This window comes from Lampetra planeri, chromosome 22, assembly GCF_965212315.1.
Source record: "Lampetra planeri chromosome 22, kcLamPlan1.2.h2, whole genome shotgun sequence".
NCBI lineage: Eukaryota > Metazoa > Chordata > Hyperoartia > Petromyzontiformes > Petromyzontidae > Lampetra > Lampetra planeri.
The window spans coordinates 1,590,280-1,614,359 of record NC_136128.1 but is presented as its reverse complement, the minus strand read 5'-3'; the positions used below and the strand labels follow the sequence as shown (position 1 = coordinate 1,614,359).

Here is a 24,080-nt window from a genome sequence, read left to right as displayed (position 1 = left end):
GTTTGTTTGGTAAGTTTACTGGTGATGATCAAGGTCAAGTTAATTATTTGCAGTGATTTCAACAGCCAAGGGATAATCTCTTCGTTAAACCGAGGTGCAGTCCTTTGGCAGTGGGGTGTTTGTTATCCTCATTTGAGGGGACAAAGGTTCAACTCGCCACCTCTGCCACGTGAAAGAGACACAAACACGGCAACTGTAATTGCTGCATTTTTCTTACACGCACCCCCGTCTCAACCGACCTGCCACTGATCAACACGGTGAAGTATGGTCACACAATTCCCACGACCCACAGCACGCTCGGGTTCCCCGCACCCATATCACGTGACAAAACTCAGGAAGTTTCAATTCCTCGTGGCACTATCGCATGACAAACACAAAAGAGATAACATCTGACTTATTTCACAACTGATTTTTGTTTAAGGTTTGTTTTGTTTGGAACAGATGTAAAGTGCAATCGGCCCTTTTTTACTCTTTGGTTCTTTCGATAAAGTCACGTAAAAAGAAAATAAATGTAATAATAGCATACGACGTTTCGATTGCACCACAAGCAATCATCATCAGGTACAAATGAAAGAGAAAACAAACCTAGTAAACTTAGAAGTATAATGCACACGTGCGTGAGAAGGTTGGCGAGTGAGTCCGTGGATGGCTTCGAGAGCAGCCTGGCGAGTATCTGAAACGATGGAAGTGGGCGAGTAGCTCTACGGGTTTGAGATTGATGGCCACAGTCGCACTGCGGTGTAATGCTTCATAGTCAGCGATGGAGACGATAGCCCCGAGACACGGTGCTTCCCCGAAAGAGCCAGCGCTGTCCAGTGCATCACACCTGTATATTTTTTTAACTGTTCACCGCCTCCCCCCGCCCACCCGAAAGGTGATATCACTGCGGGTCACAGCGGCCGTTCGCGCGGTGCAGGTGCGGAGGTTCAGTCGTGAAGTGCAACTGGCTGGAGATGGCATCACACCGAGCGTTCACGATGAAGACATCATGCGTTGGCATCGTCTTCACGATTCTTCTTCTGCCACGGGTGGCGGTCTCTTCTGCTGTAAGAGATGCACTATTTCGCCGCAGGATGAGTCGCGTGTCCCGTATTGTTATACTGCACAGATGTGTACCGTGGTGCTTTATGGTATAATTATTTAAAGATGGCTGTCTCTGGTGTAGGCCATTCGGTTTCAAAGACAATGCATATATTATCAGAACATGTTTGTTTGCAAGTTCACCAGAAGTACGTGTGTTTAATGCAGACTTGATTACTTGCAAAATGTTTATATTTGGTGTTTGAACATCTAAACACCTGTTCTATTGCCAAAAAGGGTCAAACATATCCTTATTTATCATACATTGATCCTGGCAAAAAGGTCCAATGATACAGAATTGTTTAATGCATTAGGTTTACGTGGAGTTTTCAGAATGTCTGCAAGCTGCACTTACTGCAGTCTAGCGATTAAGTGTTTGACGAAATAACCCAGAATGCGCCCGATCTCTTAGATGTCAGATGCTAAGCAGGTCTAAGCCTGGATGGGCGACTACCATACTTTAAAAAAGCAAATGTCGTAGGCTGCCACGAGGCTATGGTTGTCATAAAAGGACACTCAGAAAAACTAATGTTGTACTGTGCTATGCTGCAATGTCTATGGTTCACGCCTTCATTAACTTGCACTGACCAGCATGTTGAAGTACTGTATTGACAAACACGATAACCTCCATGAGCCACATGGCTTGGTGCAGGAGCCTCCATCCTGTACTGGATGGACAACATGGCTGTATGTATATTTACACTGAGCTGAAATGCCACAGGTGAAGTGGACTTTGACTCGCCAGAAATGCATAAGATTTGTCAAAAATTGTGAACCCAGTTGAGTGCAAGCGTGAAGTCACGCGTTGTGTTCTCCACGAAGCAACATTTTCCAACCACAAAGTGTCTCTGAACTTCATTAGTCATTTGCTTACCGTTCAAAACTGCTGACCATATACAGTACAGAGTTTATACACATACGTGAAATAAGTTACCTGGATTATGGAAGGCGAGGACATGTAACGAAGGGGTCGACAAACATTTCATTGGTGACATACAGAGAGATAGTAACAGGCACGCGCTTATTGCCCGCGCTCCATCCAGTTTCTGAGGGGTTGCGCAATCAGAGGGGAGGCTGAGCGCGTCGCTGCCTCACCTCTCGTCTCTCCCTGTATTTGCAGCGAAGCTCCGCAAATTTGGCGATTTTGACTAGGAAAAAATTATTGGAATCATATAGAAATTTCATTTATAACACAAATGAGTGGAAAAAGCTTAATATTTATTTTATTATTTACTTTTCGTGACAGCAATTTTCATTGGAGTATGACAGGTGAGGCTCTGCCTCCCCTGCCTCCCCTGACCGCACGTCCCTGGTACAGAACTGTATTCACATGAAAGGCTGGACTGGTGGAACATCGGTTTGCACATTGCACTATTAACCAGGTGACCCACAATTGATTCGTGGCAATGGCAAACAACAGTGGAGAGTGATATCCTAACCGGTTGTGGGTCTTCCTCTTATCCTAATACAGGAGTTACATCAGATATGTGAAATACTGGGGAGTAGCAAGCAGTGTGATTAGATGAGTCAGCAGACGGTTAGATGTCGACTGACATTTTTGCGGCAACCACAGTAAAGATGTGGTACGGCAAATCAAAAAGCTGTCCATCTGCTGGCCTGCTGTACTGTATTTATCGAGTTTTTTCAAGGGAGCTTTACGCAACATGCATTCTCTGCTATGCTAATATATCAGGCCCATGAACAGAACAATGCCACAGTGAAAGGCAATGGAGGGCTGTGGGCAGTGCCGGATTATCCCCGTAGCAAAAGTAGCTACATGTGCTACGGAGCCCGCACTTTCAAGGGCTCCACGCTAAATGCTTTCAAGCTATCAATTCCGGTTCAGTGATTCCACACTTGCTCTATTACTATAGTACTATACTGCCTTCAACTTTTATGAACGATTGGGTGTCTACGGTTAGCGATTTGTCGTATTATCTAGCTGTATAGCAAATTAAAAAATACAATTGCTTTACTGTGCAAGTAACATTTTTTGTGTTTTAACATTTAAGTGTTTTATTATTTAGGGCCCCTTTATAACATATGCTACATGCCCCGCACTAGCTTAATCCGGCCTTGGCTGTGGGTCTGACTGATAGCAATGTAGCCACATGGCGCTGGACCTGAAGTCTCAATGCAGAAGAGAAGTGAGATATCTCAGGCATCATAAGGAGATGTCACATGCAAGGACAGGCTTTTGCACTCAGCATCATGGAAGCAATTGATAGCCGTGATTACCTCATACTGAACATCAGATACCTTGTCTATCCAGCTGTTATAAACACTTTAGGTCAGATTGACACCTACAGCAGTATGACACCTACGTCAAAGAGCACCTTGTTAACCAAACTAAATAATAATATCTTAATGAGATTTATATGGCATCTTTACCAAGGCGCTTTACAGCAATTTCAAATTGTACATAGCATGACAATAATTTTGAAAAAAAATTGGGTTATTGTACGTGGTGTAGTTTTTATGCAGTGAAGCAAGATGGATTGATGAGGGGTTGGTTTAGGCCTGGTCGTAGTTGTGAGCCACAGAAAGCTGGGGGGCTGAAAAGTAATCGGCCAACATTGGGAAGACAAAGGGGAACGGCGAGGGACTGGAGCCAGGAGGGAGAAGAAGGGGGCCACCGCGATCAAGTCCCCCGCACCGCCGACGACGTCCGCAACGTCCGTGCAGTGCAGCAGCGGCGTCCCGGCCGGGCCTGCGACAGATGCGAAGCTTTCCTCCGTGCCCGGCCCGCTGACGCGGTGAAGACCCTCCCGGCAGGAGCTCGACCTCCATCCTTCGGAGTGCACTAAGCCCCGACAATGTCGTGGGGCTGCCGATGCCTCGTCGGCCACATGGCCTGGAAAAGGAGCCGCCCGATGCGGGTGACGGAGCAGCGGCCCACCGGTCACGCGAGGTGGCGCGGAAGTTGCACGGCGCCGGCGTGGCCCGGCGTGGCCCGGCGGGCAACCGCGGCAGCCAGGCCACCGAGAGGACGCCCGGTGGGCGCGGGGGCAGGCAGGGGACGCAGGAGAGGAGCGGCGCCTCCAAAAACGTGGGACACATGGAAAGCTGACAACAAGGTCACACCAAAATGATTATGCTACGCAAATGTTCCTGCCAGACATCAAATCCCAACTGCAGCTAGCAAGCCAGGTAGATGTTGTCTGAGATCAGTACCTCACAGATAGTTTAAAAGGAGGTACACAGCACGTGAGGGGGAAGGGAGTGCAGGGATCAGTGGAGCCATTCAGTGCAGTTTGCTGAAACTGGCACAGTATGAGTTTATACAGGTAGGAACAACAGGTTCCACAATGCCCACCAGGGATTATTTGTCTGTCTGTCGTGCATATTGGTCTGTCGTGCACTCTGCGCAGTTCATTACCTGCCCATTCCGAAGGAACGTGCTTTTAATTAATTATAATATGGAGCTGTTCTCCTTCCTAGAAACCAGTGCAGCAGCCATGGACGGTGACAAGTAATAACTCAAGTTTGCTATGTACTCATGCCCGAGAGGTCAGGTCTTTCTCCATGCAATCATGTACTGTATGTATGTTGAACTTATTTCGCAGCGTGACTTTATCGAAAGAACCAAGAAGATGAATCCCTGCAGTCACGAAAGCTTTAAATCGAAATTTAGCCAACCGTTCTAAATCATGAGGAGGCCGACACAAATCCTCCCACACGTTGAAGATTATGTGAAACAAGGGCATATCAAGGTGCTAAAATTCACAGTTGATTTGGATGTGCTCATTTTGACAATGACATAATCCCAGTGCCCCAACGTCCCTGAGCTGTGGGTTGCCTTTGGAACTGGAAATAATGTTCCGTGTTTTAGCAGCTCGCGAATAACTGGAGGACTGGTGTGTTCTTTGCCAATGTTTCTTGCATTTACTGGGTGTGACACTGTCATATGTTGGAGGAAGAAGGGAAAAGACTGGGTGGGACACATGGAAAGCTGACAACAAGGTCACACCAAAATGTTTTGCTTTCGGTGCAACACCACAGTATATAAAATACTAGCTGAAGCCGCTGCAGTCACTTGTGGTCTTGCTGTATGACCATACCAGCAGCCAGAAGTGGTGTAAAACAAACTCGCAAAAAAGGGTAGAGCACTTATACTAATAACTATTTCATTAATTTACCAGATAAGGCCCACTGAGCATTAAAGCTCGTTTTCAGATGAGACCTGGCCACAAATTATAGGTCAACGAAGTGGCTTATCATGTGGACATGTTTCTAAATGTGGAGGGGAAAACTGGAGGTTCCGGAGAAGAATCCACGTGACCATGGGGCGAAAGACATGCAAACTCCAAATATACAACAGGAGTCAGTGTTAGGATCGAACCCAGGACATTCTGTATACCAGGCGAGTAGTTAAAATCTCCTAGCCATTGTGGCGCCCCTTAATGACCTTCCTCCTGACAAAGGCAGCACTCATACAGTGCACAGAGAGGGGGCTGCGTGACCAAACTTCTCTACTGCTGGTCCCAGATGACAATTGCAGCTCCAGAGCTTCCATCTCCAAGTGAGTGGGAGTGAACCAGGAATGACAATACATGGCTGGGAAATTTGCTGGACCACTCTTCCAGAAGCTAAGAAAGATTTTAGGCAACTCGAGTGCTGAAACTGCGAGAAGGGCTGCAGGGTACAGTGCAATTGTAAGTGCACTGGACCTTTGTCGTTGTAGGAGAGGTGCTAAAACCTAATGTGTCTATTATAAAAACACCATGCATTCGATAGTTATACAATTGTAATTATTGGATATACTATTTCATCGCGTCTGCATAATGTATTTTTGTTCAAGAAAGTATCACTTTTATAGTGTAAACCTAACAATATGAAGAACATATTCTTTGGGTCTTTCGGTAAAGCCTCGTAGATAGAAAATTATTAGTTTATTTTATCTATCTACGTGGCTTTATCGAAAGACCCAAAGAATATGAATTCCTGCAGTCACGAAAGCTTTAAGTCAAGATTTAATATGAAGTACATCATATTCTTAGGTTTTTTCGGTAAAGTCACGTAGGTAAAAAATTAAAATTAATAAAAGTAAAATAAAATAAAAATCACGACGTTTCGGAGGCAACACAAGCTTCCGTCTTCAGGTGGAACCGTCACAGCCCGACAGCTGTATCAAGTAAATGAAAGATTACAGGAGATACCACTCCGTATATATAATGGTTGAGGGGGGGGGGAAGGGCCAGGAATGGCCCACTTTTTATTATTATGGTAAGGTGCGGTTTGAGACTATGAATAGACTGCATAACAAAAGACTGAGCCTTTATTATGGAAAGGTTCGGTTTGTGACTACGCCTAGCCTACATAACAAAAGTGTGAAAAAAGAAAGCTAAATCTGGTAGGAAGCTAAACCTGGTAAAACAAAACTGGCTGTCCATCAGTAACCTGCAATAGTTTTCTGTCAAATAAGATGGTCCAAATAAGTGTAGTTAAATCTGTGTTGCCTCCGAAACGTCGTGATTTTTATTTTATTTTACTTTTATTAATTTTAATTTTTTACCTACGTGACTTTACCGAAAACAACCTAAGAATATGAATCCTTGCAGTCACGAAAGCTTCAAATCTAGAATGGAGTACATCAATTATATTATCGTATGTGATCCTTGTATAATTATTATCAACACAAACAACATTGGAATAATACAGCCTCAAGAAGTTTGCAACCCCACAAGTGGATAGAGTCGACCAGATGGAAAACAATTAAATGGATGGTGGCCATCTTGGAAAATATCTGCCCCTTCCACCTCAGGAAAAAAAAGACCTGTGATGGCCTTAGATGTAAACATCGTTCTGAGGGCTAACCCGAGCGGTGTGCCAAATTTCATCCTTGTGTAGTGTTAGTGAGTCAGAGACGAGGTTTGTAGAGGCACCTTCTTTATACTGGTAGGAACGAAGTGGACCAGCCTACAATAGATTATTTCGTCCGTCCGTCTGATGTCCGATTACGTGTAGCAACATCGCCCCCTACTGAAAACACTTGGCATGACCCTACAAAAACCTTTAGACTCTGTGAGGCTTTCCTGGCTAAACAAGTGTAACATTCCCTTATAATTCCCTCAGATAGCTTTTAATTAAAACATTTAAATTAATGAGGCTTTCCTGGCTAAACACGTGTAACATTCCCTTATAATTCCCTGAGATAGCTTTTAATTAAAACTTTGATATTAAATAAAAAACTCACAGCGCCCTAAAGCCTACAGCTAGGCCTAAAGCCTAGAACTAGGCCTCACAGTCTCCCTTCGTATCGTACCCCCGCATGTGTGAAAGAGAGTTAATGTTTAACAATGTTACATTCCCTGATGTTTTAAAATAGAAACATTTACATTTAAAGCTTTTACATTAATAATTAAAACATTTAAATTATACATTAATAATTATAATTAAAACCTTGAAATTAAATAAAAAAAACTCACAGCGCCCTAAAGCCTACAGCTAGGCCTAAAGCCTAGAACTAGGCCTCACAGTCTCCCTTCGTATCGTACCCCCGCGTGTGTGAAAGGGAGTTAATGTTTAACAATGTTACATTCCCTGATGTTTTAAAATAGAAACATTTACATTTAAAGCTTTTACATTAATAATTAAAACATTTAAATTATACATTAATAATTATAATTAAAACCTTGAAATTAAATAAAAAAACTCACAGCGCCCTAAAGCCTACAGCTAGGCCTAAAGCCTAGAACTAGGCCTCACAGTCTCCCTTCGTATCGTACCCCCGCGTGTGTGAAAGGGAGTTAATGTTTAACAATGTTACATTCCCTGATGTTTTAAAATAGAAACATTTACATTTAAAGCTTTTACATTAATAATTAAAACATTTAAATAATACATTAATAATTAAAACATTTAAATTATAAATTAGGTCACAGCGCCCTAAAGCCTACAGCTAGGCCTAAAGCCTAGAACTAGGCCTCAAAATCTCCCTTCGGATCGTCCGATTAGGTGTAGCAACAGCGCCCCCTACTGCAAACACTTGGCAGGACCCTACAAAAACCTTTAGACTCAGTGGGGCTTTCCTGGCTAAACAAGTGTAATAATACATTATGTTTATATTCTTTGGTTATTCGTTCCTACCAGCCCACCCCGCAGGGTCCTGTTTGAGCACACACACTGTCGCCTGCACACTCTACAATCGCTAGCCTATACACACTAGCCATCTAACACCGACGGCGCTAACGGAGACAGCCAACAACTATCTAGCAGTGCAATATCGAGTGAATACAACAGCGACGATGGCGACGAGGCTACAGCAATGACGAGACGATCCAATCCCAGAACCGGCAGCCTCGAGCTCCAGCTCTCGGCCCCTCTTATGCGACCAGCGCGGTCTGGCTCTGCCCTGGCCGCGTCTCCCTTTTCGAACCCATGAGCAGGTTCCAGGCGCTTCCAGGTAGGGCCCTCCATGACCCTTGTCCCATTTCCTCCACCCTGCCGACACACACACCGTGTATATGCTCACCGGCGTGTGTACTGTTTGTCCACCACAGTTGCCGCTGCTGGTCACCAGCCGGCGCTATTAGACTACACTTGTATCACCAAACCCACAATGTATTCACACGTATGCTGCACTCTAAGGAACAACCATCATAACCACCATGGAGTGCAGCCTTTGACCAGCAGCAGATTGACAACATTTCATAAATAACTCATGTTATATACGTGAAGCATGAACATGTTGAATGAAGAAATAAATATCTCGTTAAAGAATTGTTTCATGTTGTGATCTTCTCTTGAAAGCTGATCCCTGGTGCCTACACTAACGGCTCCCGAGATGCGGAGGGCCAGTGTGTGTGTCACGTCTATCTGCCGGACCCCGTCTTCCCGGCCGACACGGTGGAGCAGCTGCAGCTCCGTACTCAGACGCTCGCAACGGCCGTCACGCTCGAGTCACAGAAGGTGACCTCTTCATGTTTCACCAGGATATGGGAAACAGCCTATTTAAGACAACATGAAATGTCACTGCGTTTGTATTCATGCATGTAGTGTTGTAGAGGCCTCTGATGGGTTCTGAGGCTGTGCCACGTGTTGTTCGGCTCGATGTCTGAGGTTTAGTTTCACATGCTGGGAGCTCCTTCACAAACTGAATTCTAAAGTCGAGTTCCCAGTTGTGGATTAAAATGTGGGATAAGAACAAGTATTTCCTTATAATTTGTATACCGTTTCTCTTACGCCGTTTCGAATCTTACTACAATCGCAAACTTGCCAGAGTTTACGGGCACTTTCTCTACTCCAGAGCAGTAGAAGCAAATAAACAGGAAATTCTACAGCACTGCCAACAACACAGTTCCATACATTTCATATAAATCGTTGTTTGTTAAGTGAACACGTGTAAAAGATCGATTAAAATGCGTTGGAAGGAGATAATATTTCAACTACGCCTACAGGTGGCAGAGAACCACGCCATGCTAGTGCGCTACACGGCGCTGCTGCGGAACCTGACGGTGCGCGTGGAGCGAATGGAGCAGGGCCATGACCGCTACACAGAGCTGGACTTTGAGCTGCTGCGGGTGGAGATCAGGGAGATGGAGCAGCTGGTGCAGCAGCTGAAGCTGGAGGTCTCCAGCGCCACGCTCGATCATCTCCACCTCTGGGTCAGTCGCACAGTCCTTGAGCAATCAAAGTTTAATGTCAACTCTTTTGTGACTGTCAGATGTCCTATTTGGCCCTCAGTAAGGAAAAAGGTTACCCACCCATGATCGAAAAGAGCTAATCTTTTCTTTTTTATGTCGTATAATAACAGCTGTTTCCAGACATTTGCCAACACTTTCCTATAATGTGTTTTTAAACATGATTTATTCACTTATTTCAACATTTCGGCCACACAATAAACCCTAAATATTCACAGGAGACACAATTGTGGTTTTGCGTAATCCGCGACGAATTTATCGTAGCGCCGTTTGAAATTCACGGGGTTACATTTTGATTCTTCGCGGCCGTAGCTCGTGACAAGTTGACAAGGAGTCGTGAGGCGTGGGAGCGCTGAAGTTGACCCCACGACGCTGCTTCTCCCTCTAACTCTGCCCTTGTCTGCTGCAGTTTGACACGCGAGTGCTTTCCTTTGCATTTTTTGGAAATGTTTTTAAAATTGAATAATATTCATTAATGTATTCATTGATATTTGCACTTTTAAATATATTTATATTCATCCTTATTCAAGGTAAGTTAAAAAACACAATAATACTATACAATATATGTATTAATTTTCGAACTAAAGACGGTCACCGCATCGTGTGCTTTCGGATGCACTTCTGCGGCCGTCTGGAACGCTCTTCTTTCCAATACTAGTGTAATATCGTTGAGGACTCTTGGACGCCGGGGTTGGAGGCACACGTATTTATTCCGCGTCAGTTGGCACAATCACGGACATACAACACTGGAGGGGGTATCGGCCCCCTCACCCGGCTAGCTGGGGATACACTTGCTAGCTATGCCTAACCTACCTCCTAGTCATCCACTAACGGGCTAGGGGAGGCTATCTGGCCCGACACTGGTAAGTCGGGCTTACGGTACCCGGAGTCCCAGACCAGCTCTGATAAGAGCACCGGCTCTGGCTCTCGGGACCACGCCGCTGGCTCGGTCCTGTGCGGCCCTGATAAGGGCGGCGATCCAGGGGAGTCCAGGGCTCTATCTGGACGATCTTCGGTCTTCACTGGTTTAGCTTTACATATCTCCCCGAGCCCTCCGGCTCATCCCCTTTTATACCAAACCCCCCGCTGAGGGGTGGGGCCCCGGGGGATCCCAGCTCCGAGTCCGCCCCCCAGGCTGCCCGATGCGGACGTCGCTGGGAGCACCTGCCCGTGCACCGACATAGCCACGCCCACTGTGTTTCTTTCCCATCTGATCCCATTGTATACAGCCCCTCCGTAACACCCCTACATCACCCCCCCCTGTACAGCTCGCAGCCGTCCCGGCTGCAAAAAAAACAACAATAAAAGTGTATTTACCCCTTGAACCCGCGTGTGCCTCACAATTTTTTTTCCAACAATAACAATAACAAGAACACCAACAAGAACCGCAACAGCAAGAAGAGAATTAACCCGGCGCACCCCCCCTGAATAAATACGAATACCGTAAGAGCACCCTATATCCAATATGTAGGAGAACACACCACACATACAACACACAATGAATACAACATATGTACAATCCAGTGTGCAGGAACCACACCACCCGCACAACACACAATGAACACAACATAAGTACATTTTTCCGGCCCTCACAAAAGTCTGCGCATTTTTGCGCGCGTTCTTGCAGCGGGCCCGTCACACGGGGCAACCCCGGATGGCGGACTGTCGGGTGGCAACTGTCCGTCTCCGAGTGAGTGTCTTTTTGATGCCGCGAGACCCTCGGCATCCCCAGGAGGGGTTGTCGGGCATGAGTCCGTCACTCCTGGTGCACCTGGGGGCGGGACAGCCGGCAACACGTTAGGTGAGAGCAGCGGAGACGGACCCTGTGAGTCGGTCGACCCCCCACATGTTTGGCCACTCGTGTGAGAAGTGGGAATTCGTACCGCAACGAAGGGTTTTAATCTGGACGGGTGCACAAACCACCGCCGCTTCCCCCATTTGATGCGTACGCACTGAGGCCGCAAAACCTCAACCACCTCCACAGGGCCCCGCCACGGCCGCACCAGTTTAGAGGAGGTTGCAAGCGGTACCTGTGGACAGTGCAGCCATGCCTTGTCCCCCGGCTTCCACTGCAGCATGTGCGCCCGACCCAGTCTGAGCCTCTCATTAGCTTTCTGACGGAGGTCAGAATTTTGCATGGCAACATCCCGTGCCTCTGTTAATTTAGCAAGATTAAATTTAACATGGTCGGCCAATTTAGTTTTACCCTGCGGCGGGGGGATCTGCAGCTGGGCCCGAACAGGCGGGTCAGGTTCGCGGCCATACATCAGGAAGAAGGGGGAAAATCCCGTTGCCGCATGGGGGGCCGTTCTATATGCTGCCAAGACCCCTTGAATTTGCAGGTCCCAATCGGTCTGTGAGTCCAAAACCTGCTGTGACAACATCGACGTGATGGTTCGATGCAGACGCTCGACCATCCCGTCAGTTTGCGGGTGATACGGGGAGGTACGAATTTTTTTCGTGCCCAGGAGCTCACAGACTTGTTGGAGTAGTTTGCCGGAAAAATGTTTGCCCTGGTCGGTCAGCAGCCGCTCCGGAGCACCTTTGTCCAGGACGTATCCCTGGACAAAGGCCTCCACGATGGCTGCTGCCGACTGGTTGGCAAGGGGCCAGGCCATAGGCCAGCGCGTAAAGTATTCCACACCGGTCAACAAATATCTATTGCCCCTGGGGGTGGCGGGGAATGGGCCCAGAATATCCAGCGCGACAAGCTCGTTGACTCTGGAGACTTTGATAGATTGCAAAGGCGGGTTAGACTCCCGTGCTGGTGGTTTCCGTTGCGCACACCGAGGGCATGACCCCAACAGATCCGCGACATCCCTTGTCATGCCCGGCCAAAAAAAATCAAGCTGGAGCAAGGCGAGGGTCTTTTGGGTCCCCAGGTGGAGGAGGCGCTCATGAGCGGCCCACACCACCTTATCCCGCAACCCAGAAGGGACCACCAGCCGGTGTTGATGGGATCTCCCGTCCCAATGCATTAGCATACCCTGGACCATTTCCCATGAGTCGGCATTACCCCTCCCCCGCCCAGCACCCCCGACGCGACGACGCAACGCGAGGAGGGAGGTATCCTCCATCTGGAGGCGCCCCCATTCAGTGACATGCAACCCCAACAGGGAATCTTTTCCCTGTTGTGCGATCGAATTCGTCATTGACGCTGCGTCGTCGGTGGCCGCCAAGACCGGAACGGATATCTGACCCGGAGGCCTGCAACGTCCCGACCCCAGGAGGCATGCACATTTGGAGGTGGTTGGCATGCGCGACAGAGCGTCCGCATTGGTGTGGCGAACGCCCTTACGGTACCATCGAGACAATTGTCCCGATGGTTGTTGAACTCGCAGGGCGTACTGTAGTGCCGCATGATCTGTACGGACGGTGAAACGCCGACCGTACAGATACGAGCGGTACTGTTGGATGAAATTGACAATTGCCAACAGTTCCCGACGGGTGACACAATATCTTTGCTCCACTGGAGACAACACCCGACTACCGTACGCGACTACCCGTTCTACGCCGTCAACCACCTAGGAAAGCACGCCCCCAATACCCGTGTTGCTCGCATCGGTGTCGAGCAAAAAGGGTTTAGAAAAATCGGGGTAAACCAAGGGAGGAGCTTTTACCAAAGCGTCCCGAAGGGAGCGGAAAGCAGCCTCCTCCTCCTGTCCCCAATGAAACCGGACCCCCTTTGACGTCAAAGCGTGTAGGGGCTTCGCAATCGTCGCAAAATCCGCGACAAACCGTCGGTAATACGACGCGAATCCAACGAAACTCCTGACCTCTCCCACAGAGGTGGGAGTCGGCCAGGAGCTGACGCACTGCGTTTTGGCGGGATCGGTAGCAATACCTGAGCGTCCGACGATATGTCCCAAATAACGCACAGATTCGCGTAACAGATGACATTTTTGGGGTTTAAATTTCAAATTAGCAGCCCGCATTTTGAGGAAAACCGCCCGCAACCTCTGGAGATGTTCGTCAAATGTTTTGCTAAAGATGATAACGTCATCCAAATAAATCAAGCACGAGTCCCATTGCAATCCAGCCAAAACCAATTCCATCAATCGCTGGAAAGTTGCCGGCGCTGAGTGGAGTCCCATCGGCAACCGGTTGAATTGGAACAGGCCGTGCGGTGTACAGAATGCAGTTTTAGGATTTGAATCATCGTCCAGAGGAAGCTGCCAGAATCCCGAAAGCAAATCCAATGTGGAGAAGAATCTCGCTCCCGCCAAGGCGTCAAGCGATTCGTCCATCCGTGGGAGCGGGTATGCGTCGGCAACAGAAATTTTGTTGAGGCGACGAAAATTGACGCAAAAACGCAACGAGCCGTCCTGTTTCTTAACCAGGACGATCGGCGCTCCCCAAGGGCTGGTAGAGGGAGAAATGATGTCGGCGGCTAACATGTCGTCATCAACGGCCGATTTGACATGGTCCTTTTCGGCCGGACTTAACCGAAAAGGATTCTGGCGTATTGGCGCGCTGTCACCTGTATCAATATGGTGACGCAGCAGATTAGTACAGCCCAAATCGAATTTGTTCCGACTGAAAACGTCGGAAAATTCACGCAGCAGTGTTTTAAGCTTTTGATGCTCTAAATCCGACAGGTCCGTCGATCCCGCACAAAGCGCCTCGAGCCACCCTTCATCGCTGTCCGAATGTGGTCGCGGCAGAGGGACAGTGCTTACGTGATTCGCGACGGGTTCCTCACAGGGCACCGGCGTTGCGTGAGCAAGCACGGTCCCCTGTGGAACCACCACCGTCTGCGACCCCACATTGAGGACCGCGATGAAAGGATCCCCGTCCCCTTTAACGATGGTCTGGGCCGGAATTAACATTTGTGCCCCCGGCGGTACGCGTACCGTTCTATCGACGAACGCCGGTACCGTCGCGAACGCCGTCCGACCCGCAGCGGGGGACGGCAGAAACGCCATGCGTCGGCCCGACGGGAGCTCAATGCAGCCCTGGTTGATCAAAATACGAATCGGCATTTTGCCCAGGAAGTCCGTCCCCAGCAGGCACAGAACCGCCAGCGAGGAGGAAACAAAAATCGGGCCAGATAATTTGATATCACCGATACAAATTTGCGCTCGAATTTGTCCAATGATGCCAAGTGAGCCCCCGTTAGCAGCATAGAATGGAACGTTAACGGGCAGCATAGGACGGCTCTGGACAGGAAGAATATTGTAAATTAGTTCTGAAATGATGGTCGCCGATGCTCCCGTATCGACCAGGATGCGCATTTCAACCCCGTCGATGTGCCCCACAACGGCTGACGACCCCGACGATGCGGCCACAACGCGATGGGCCAACACGGACCACTGGCTGGGTTCGATATGAGTTCCCACAGTGGTGCGTGTTGGCGCGACGGTGTGCAATGTCGGCCCCCCATTCGCTGCGGTGTGCGAGTGTGTGACGGGTGTGTGCGTGGGCTAAACATGAGGGGTGCCGCGACTCGCCGGGTTATGTTGATGGAGCTTGGGAGGAGGGCCGGCGTCCTGTCCAGGCGTCGTCCCGCGCTGCCGAGAAGAGCGGCACCCCGAGGCGACATGGCCCCGGATGCCGCAATTGTAACAGCGCGGGAGCGCTGGCGACGATGATGGATGGTCGAGGCGGCTCGACCCGTCCCGGCCCGCCCGTACTCCCTCTCTCTGCTACAGTTGACGATCGACGGCGCAAATTTCCTCCGCCGGGAGTGTGGCTGCAGCCACAGCACGCCCGGTCGCTGCCTTGCTGGCCTTCCGTCGCTGCGAGAGTAGGTTGTCGTGGAGGAGTCGTGCAGCCTGGAGGGAACACATTTCTGCGTCGTCCTGTGCCACGACGACGATGTCTAAGTCGTCCGCCAGCAGGAGGATCTTCTCGGTTACCATAGCGTCCACGCCTTCGTTGTCCATTCTTGGGAAGGCCGTCTTTGCTAGTGCCAGGAGACTCGTACGATACGCCAGGGGCGACTCCTTTGCACCTCGCTGGCGATCATAAAAGAGCTGCCTGCAGTCCGACGGTGGTCCGTAGACTGCAGCCAGCAGCTGCAGTGCCATCTGCAGCGTGGAGCATTTGTCCTTCGATGCCGATGTAAGAGTGGCGAGGGCGTCGCTGTCGAGGAGCGCCGGCAGCGCGCGGAGAGCCTCGGCATCTGTCCACTGCGCCATTTCCTGGTGCGCGAGGAAGCGCTGCTGGAAGCCGCCCCAGTCGCCATCCTCGCCAACAAACTCCTTGAGTGGAGGTAGCCCTTGGTGCAACGCAGCGGCCGCCGTGGAAGGTCGCTCTCCATTGTCACCGTCACTCTGCTCGGCTTCGGCGCGAACGACGGATGGCATCGCCGGTCGCACCAGTGGTGATGCTCTTTCCGCTGGTGATGACGCGGCAGCCACTGTACGTCCGACGTCGGACGTGAGGCTCAGGCTGGCCACGCCCTCAGCAGCTGCTGCGGCGATGGCGGGAGATTCGAAGTCGGCCTCCGTCGAAATGGCGGGAAGGCGCACTGGTCGTCGGCTGTCGTTGCCCCGTGGCGGTCCACCAGCCCCCAGCCGTGTGATCTGTTCCAGCGTGGCGGCAGCAGCGTACAGCAGCTCCGCCAGTTTTGCGTGGGCCTGCCTCAGTCCATCTGTCGACGGATCTCCCCCATCCCAATGCTGCGGTGTGGATGCATCCGGCCCCGGCTGCTCGATGCCTTCTTCAGCCGTCTCGTGCTCCACAACTGCATCGGTGTCCTCCGCCTCCGGTACCCCGGCTCGAGCTGTCCGGCGCGTGTCCATGTTCGTGGTTGTTCACTTCTGTCACCAGATGTAATATCGTTGAGGACTCTTGGACGCCGGGGTTGGAGGCACACGTATTTATTCCGCGTCAGTTGGCACAATCACGGACATACAACACTGGAGGGGGTATCGGCCCCCTCACCCGGCTAGCTGGGGATACACTTGCTAGCTATGCCTAACCTACCTCCTAGTCCTCCACTAACGGGCTAGGGGAGGCTATCTGGCCCGACACTGGTAAGTCGGGCTTACGGTACCCGGAGTCCCAGACCAGCTCTGATAAGAGCACTGGCTCTGGCTCTCGGGACCACGCCGCTGGCTCGGTCCTGTGCGGCCCTGATAAGGGCGGCGATCCAGGGGAGTCCAGGGCTCTATCTGGACGATCTTCGGTCTTCACTGGTTTAGCTTAACATATCTCCCCGAGCCCTCCGGCTCATCCCCTTTTATACCAAACCCCCCGCTGAGGGGTGGGGCCCCGGGGGATCCCAGCTCCGAGTCAGCCCCCCAGGCTGCCCGATGCGGACGTCGCTGGGAGCACCTGTCCGTGCACCGACATAGCCACTCCCACTGTGTTTCTTTCCCATCTGATCCCATTGTATATAGCCCCTCCGTAACACCCCTACACTAGGAAGCCACTGGACTTATGCACTTTTAAATCATCTAGATTGACGAACTAATTTCTTTAGAACTACTTTTTGTGTTTAGTTTGTTGTCCTTCTCCCGCACCTCCGATTAGCACGATTGGCTATGTACAGTGCAAAAGAAGTCCAACATACATACAATAAATACACATGTTTATGTTTAAACGTAATATATTTTATACCCCACCTAATTTTCCTGATAAGCTTCAAGTAGCAATAGTCACGGACATAATATTCACGCCAGTAATGTATCCCATGTGAATATTATTGTATTATCGCAGCTCAAGCTCAGCCATTATTACCAAGTTTTAGCAGTTTCACTTCTCTATTTAACTTTCCAATGATTTTACAACTCAGCAATCGCCACTCTTTGAGGTGTTTTTTCCTTCTGTCTGATGTCGCAATGATTCTGCTGTGATGTTGTGATTCCTTCTTGTTCAAAAAATTGCTTAATTAGCTCCACTACACTTCCAGGAATTGTTCACTGAATATTAAATCCCTCATTGATATCATCTTGTTTCTGGAAAGTATGAACCTTACTATCTGCCACTTGTGTTTTCCATGTCCACTAGTGGAAATTAATTTTCATTATAGAATAGATTATTCCTTTCATATATGGCCAGTTAATATATGAAGACGAGTAATCTGAAAGAAGAGGAAATATTGCTTTTATCTGTTTATCCATGGCACACACAAAATTAAGTTTCTGGCAACTCCTGTTATCCGTGACTATGTTTTGGATGAGAGGTGTCGTGTGGAAAAACTCCTCAATATCCAAGTTTATCCACAGGTGCTTGCTGCAAGATTGAGTGGTAATGATGATGGTGGAGGTGATGATAGAGTGGATGTTGGTGTTGATGATTTAATTATGATGAATGATTATGATGAATTGATGAAGGTTCGTGCTGTTTATGGTTCTGATGTGCACCATTTCTGTCGAGCATCTCACTGGGCTTGAGCAACATCTCCCGCCGTGCGCTGCCTCAGTCTCTCATGTTGCCAGTGATGGTGGTGGTGGTGATGATAACGATGTTGACAGTAATGATGATGTTCAAAAGATGGTGGTGGTGATGAAGATGATCTTCACTGTGCGTGGCCTCGCTCTCTGGCTGTTACTTGCGCAGTCAATTATGCCACACTGGGCAACAAACAGAACAACACAAGTATAACCACCTAAGAGATGGTGCGATGAAAAAAGTTCAAGTACAGGAGTGAGATGAATCGCGGTATAGCAGGACCGTGAGGAATGGCAGGGCCTCATATCCCATTATATTTTATTGGTTGAATTATGCCAATGGTTTGTAAACGACAGAACAAACTAGACTGTCATGCTCTTTTATCACATACAAACATGGTACACATCGAGTATTTGTTGCAATGTAAAACTATGGTGTTGATGTTCAACATGAATAAAAATGTGTTGCATTAATTATGTCCTGGCCAACAGATCCAGAACGTCAGCGTGGTGGTGAACACGCTGGAGGCCTACGACAGGAACAACGTGCTGCTCATCCGGCGCCAGGTGGACACTCTGCGCAAGCGCCTGGAGAACTGTCAGGAAGAGACCAACGCTACAATGCGGCTACCCAGCATGACGCCATCCCGGACCCCCAGCAATAACCTAACGCAGCCCCGCAGAAACAAGCCAATCCAGCACCCCAGCAACGTGGCAGGCCAGCCTTCCATTGGTGAGTCCCATAAACAAGCGAATTTGAACCTTGCAGTGAAACATTTGTGTGTGCTGTGTATATTATCTTACCTGGAGTAGTAGCATCATAACGCTCATACAATATTACTACTAATGTGTACCTTTTGTTTCCATGTATCTCTCTTGTTTATCTTGTTCTCATCTCACTAAATATAATCTCATGTCTGCAGCTCTCTCACCTCTTTCTCTTGTTCATATCTCTTTCATCTCACAAATCTGTATCTCTCTACATCTCAATGAGCCACATTTCTTAACAGGGCTATAGCTTGGTCGGCCGGTCTACGCCCCACCAGTCGAAGAACCCCTTGTTAAATAAAGGTGCTTATTCATGTCACATGACTAATCACGAGGCATGAAATTATTAATCCCATGCAAATATGATGAATTATCACGATTATTCTTGGATCCGATTATTATTATTTTGATCATTATTGGATCAAAGATTATTGTATGTCGCAGTTTACAATACTGTTTGTAATGTTTCATTATTTTGTTCTGGAATGCTTGTGTTTTTATCCTAAATATAATTTATATGAGCATATAATGCAGCGATGGCCAATAGGTGAATTGCAATCCATGGGTGGGCTTCAAAATAGTTGTGGATCTCATTACAAATCAAATACTGTATTAGCATAAGCATAACACAGTTTTCATTATGGCTGATGAAAAATAAAAATTATCGTCCAAGAATCCATACATTAAAAAAGCAATAGCTTCTACTAATAGATGGCGCTAGTCGTATTATATTACGCTGTAGCAATTATAATATAATGTTTATCCACCTCTATATTACTTTAAAAAACAGCCTTACAATTCATATGCAGTACAGGAGGAACATGTTTAGTATGACAAATGGAATCTAGTTACATGAATAAAGTAACTTCACTTGTTTAAAAAAGAATATATATGCTTGGGCAGTACACGGTTAAATCCGGTAATTGTTGGCAATAGCTTTCGGGTGCATCGTGAAGCCTGTTGAGATCCACCAAAGTGCATCCCAGTGCTTGGTGTATTGGCCACCGCTTATAAAAAGTAACCAATTGAACATAACATTAACAAACAACTTGAATCAATTTAAATTGATTCATAAGACAAACAATTAAATGTATATATCATTACCATAAATATAGACTTGAATTGATAACTAATTAGATGCTTACTAAATATACAATGTCCTTTAATTACATGGTGTGTGTATTTCAGCCGATTTTGAAGGCAAATTTCACATCTGATGTTCTCGGCATTCAAACAAGAACTTTTTTTTTGTCCTTACAGGAGCGTGCAGGCATGGTGGTTTGCAGAATGCCAGTGCATCACATATTCACGGGCTGAACTGGCAAGGTGTAGGGGCCATATACGGAGCTTTTGGGAAGGATCCACTCCCAGCCAGGGGACGTGAAGACATGTACTGGGTGATGTCCAGCAGCGCAAATTCTTTTACTTCATTTCAGCTATATGCCAACTACCGGGCAATGCAGACCTTCGTGAAAATGGAACAAAGACAAATGCAATGTAACTACGATTGTGGCCATGGTATGGACGTAGTGGTATACAAAAACAATTTCTTTTACAGATGCAGTACAGGTAACGTGATGTGTAAATACAGTCTCTCAACATTTTCCATTAAACGGGCACAACTACCTCAAGCTGCAGGAAACAACAAATTTCCTTACCTGGGCTCGGCCTACTCTGATATGGATTTCTGCGTGGATGAGCAAGGTCTGTGGGTCATTTACTCAAACGATAGCAAAGTTTCACTTGCTAACATTAACGATGATTCTTTGCAAGTTATCAACACGTGGACCACTTCACAGTACAAACCATCAGTCAGCAATGGCTTCATGGTGTGTGGAGTCCTGTACCTCACTCGCACGTTTAGCCTTGAGGCTGAAGAGATCTACTTTGCATTTGACACCAACACTAACCAGGAGAGGTCTTTGAGCATCGTAATTGATAAGCCCTTGGAAAAGATGAGCAGCCTTAGCTATAACCCAGCCGATCACAAGCTGTACATGTATAATCAAGGATATTTAGTCACCCATAAATTGTCATTTAAACACGTATGATTTTCGTTAAATGCTAAATGGGTTAGTAGTGAAGATTAAAATGGAAAGTTAGTCATGAGGTAGCATCGTGCACTTTCACACATGCTGTCGACATGAGTTCTCTCCACCTCTTTTGTTAATGAAATGAGTTTTGCTTTATTCTCCGAGTGTTGCTGATGATTTTATATATCTAGCATTGCTTAATTAATCTCAATATACTTTTTCACGAGGGTCTTGAATTTGCATGTTTGGCCAATTGAATTATTGATTTGCATGCTTGAGAAAACCAGAGAAAATGGACACATGACGGGATATTACTTAAAGATTTGCAGATAGGTTAACGGACACCTTATAGCCCTCTGAGAGTGAGAGTTTAATAAATATGTGTCCTAATGCTTGCCTCCTAAGTGATGCATTAAAGTAGTCAACTTCCGCTCCACGATAGCAATAAAACCACGAGGCCCTTTTCCAGTTTGCCTTTCATGCCGCTAAAACTTTTGCATATAAGTAAAATAGCCGCACTAGGAGAACTGGCAAAACATTAACGCCAGCATCAGTTGCGCACAAGTGCAGCGTCTAGACAAGGTAGTGCAACTTCTATTGCGTTGGAACAGAAAATAATGAATCCACAACATTATTAATGATACATTGTGAAATCTTCTGCCCCATACCATATATGGAATAATTGGGCGTAGATTTGCTCAAACAAGGTTTTTGGGGTGCGTTCTTGCCAAAATAAAGATTACTGGAACCGGAATCATCAGAAACAATACCGATTTTGAATCATCCAAAACTCTATCAATGCTTGACCATAACTCGATCACTGCTCAATCAAAGATTAATCACATAGACATGTATTCCAAATGTCATAGCTTGATCAGTGCTCGATCACATTGACACAATATTAAAAATTTTATATCTTGGTCACGGCTTGATCACATAGACAGATGTATTAAAATATCATAGTTCGATCACTGCTATAGACACATATTAAAGATGCCATGGCTTAATCACTGCTAAATCATATAGACACACATTCAAAATATCATAGCTCGATCACTGCTTGATCACATCGACACACATTCAAAATGTAATTGCTTGATCGGTGCTCTATCGATGCTCAATCAATTCTTGATCAATCGGTGCTCGATCAGTGCTCGATCGGTGTTTGATCAATGTTCAATCAGTGCTTGATCGATCATTGCTTGATCGATGTTTGATCGGTGCTCAATCATATTGATGAACATACTCAAAATATCATATATTGATCTGTGTTCGATCGAAGCTTGACCAGTGTTCGATCAGTGCTTAATCAAGCTCGATCAGTGCTCGATAAAAGTTCGATTGGTGCTCGATCACATAGACCAGCATACTTAAAATGCCAAAGCTCGATTGGTGCTCAGTCAGTGCTCTAACGATTCTCTATTGAAGCTCATTTGGCCAATTTTGGCATGCAACATGCTCGAACCAATGCATGCACACATACACCACCAACTCATGCAATGCGACGTGAATAATAAAAAGAAAAAACAAATTTTTTTTTTTTGGAATTCTTATTTCACACATGCACAAGTATTATACTCTTCAGCAGTACTCAACTCAACCCAATTAGTCTCTATGGTTAAGGACATGGTACTATCTCCTGATGACATCCTCGTCAGCTTTGATGTAGTATCTTTGTTTACCAAAGTCCCAGTACCGGACACCCTAACAATAATTGAGGACTTAGTCCAACATGGATTGAATTCTGATGCACCTGCGCTGGTTAGGCATTGCCTCACCAACACCTATTTTACCTGGAATGGCACCTTCTACAAACAGAATGAGGGTACCCCTATGGGCTCCCCTTTGTCACCAGTTATAGCCAACATATTCATGGAAAAGTTTGAATCAGACGCCATCCAGACATCCACCCTGCGTCCTTCCCTGTGGAAGAGATATGTGGATGACACTTTCGTCATCTGGCCACATGGCCTCCCAGCATTGAACCACTTCTTGGACCACATCAATTCTAGACACCCATCCATCAGATTCACCATGGAAGTGGAGAAAGACGGTAAACTACCATTCTTGGATATTCTGTTTGAGAGGAGTCCTGACGGTTCCTTGGGACATTCTGTCTACAGAAAAGCCACCCACACAGACTCCTACTTGAAACCGGATTCCCACCACCACCCATCTCAAAAGAACTCTCTCATCAAAACGCTATACCACAGAGCACATGGCATTTCTGACAAACACCACCTGACCGGTGAATTAAGACATGTACATCGGGCCCTCAGGATGAACGGATACTCTGACCGTACTATCCGCCAAGCTGTCTCTCCCACCACACAGAAACAGCCACATGAAACTCCGACCAAAACCATCACGTTACCATACATAGCTGGCGTGACCAAAAAGATCTCCAAAATTCTAAACAAACATAAGATCCAAGTCCGATTCAGTACAGTGCATAAAATCCGTGATCTGATTCCATCTGTGAAGGATGTCGTTCCTGACTTACAGTATCCTGGAGTCTACAAATTGAGTTGCATTTGTGGTGATTGCTACACTGGAGAAACGAAACGTCATGTTTCTGATCGTGTCCGCGAGCACAAGTCAGATCTGAAACACGGCAGAACTGATTCTTCTGCCGTGGCCGATCATTGCTACAACTCGGTGGGCTCTCATGAAATTGTCTTTTCCGAGACCAAGGTTCTATGCAAACCTCCCGGCTACCATCAAAGGTTTGTACACGAAGCCATACAAATATACAAACACAGACATAATTTCAACCGTGATGATGGGTACAAACTTAGTAATCATTGGAAAGATGTTATCAACCACGCAAAAAAGACTTAATCACAAAAACAAATTTTGGACCATCTTATCTGACAGGCACTATTTTACTGTACTTTACCGAGTGTTAACATCCCCAGTTATTTTAACAGTACTCTCTTCATTGTTCAGCCAGCATTGGTATAAACATGAGCATTTTCGTTCTTTTGTCTATCATGTGTATCAGACTCCCCCCTCCCCCTCTCTCTCCATTGTGTTGGCGTGTGCAGTAATTGGCCGCTTTCGCACAAGCGCTTCCACGTCCGTCGCCCACCCTTTTGGCCTCGCCCCCCCCCCCCGCCCCCCCCCTCCCTCCCGATACGTTCCATTCATTGGCTACCATAGTCTGATGAGCTCCCCCTAAGTTTGTACCCATCATCATTTTCGTTCTTTTGTCTATC

General features: G+C 47.2%; 1 protein-coding gene across 2 annotated transcripts; it reads left to right on the top strand.

The window, feature by feature from the left end:
- The first annotated feature begins 884 nt into the window (after window positions 1-884).
- LOC144724923 (olfactomedin-4-like) lies at window positions 885-22,393 on the top strand. Of its 2 annotated transcripts, XR_013586595.1 has the most exons (6): window positions 885-1,046; window positions 8,833-8,991; window positions 9,480-9,686; window positions 18,554-18,794; window positions 18,985-19,132; window positions 20,090-20,226. XR_013586595.1 is itself a non-coding variant. In XM_078604233.1 (5 exons), exons 1-5 carry the CDS (start codon window positions 954-956, stop codon window positions 20,878-20,880), a joined length of 1,491 nt encoding a protein of 496 aa, XP_078460359.1. In that variant the 5' UTR covers window positions 889-953; the 3' UTR covers window positions 20,881-22,393. The 2 variants fall into 2 exon arrangements, 1 of the variants encoding a protein (XP_078460359.1); XM_078604233.1 differs by lacking the exon at window positions 18,985-19,132 and having other exon boundaries at window positions 889-1,046; window positions 20,090-22,393.
- Window positions 22,394-24,080: the final 1,687 nt, after the last annotated feature.

Coding starts and splice junctions, on each gene's coding strand:
- LOC144724923 (XM_078604233.1), top strand. CDS start 954: ATGGCATCACACCGAGCGTTCACGATGAAGACATCATGCGTTGGCATC. Junction 8,992..9,479: donor TCACGCTCGAGTCACAGAAG/GTGACCTCTTCA, acceptor CTACGCCTACAG/GTGGCAGAGAACCACGCCAT. Junction 18,795..20,089: donor GGCAGGCCAGCCTTCCATTG/GTGAGTCCCATA, acceptor TTGTCCTTACAG/GAGCGTGCAGGCATGGTGGT.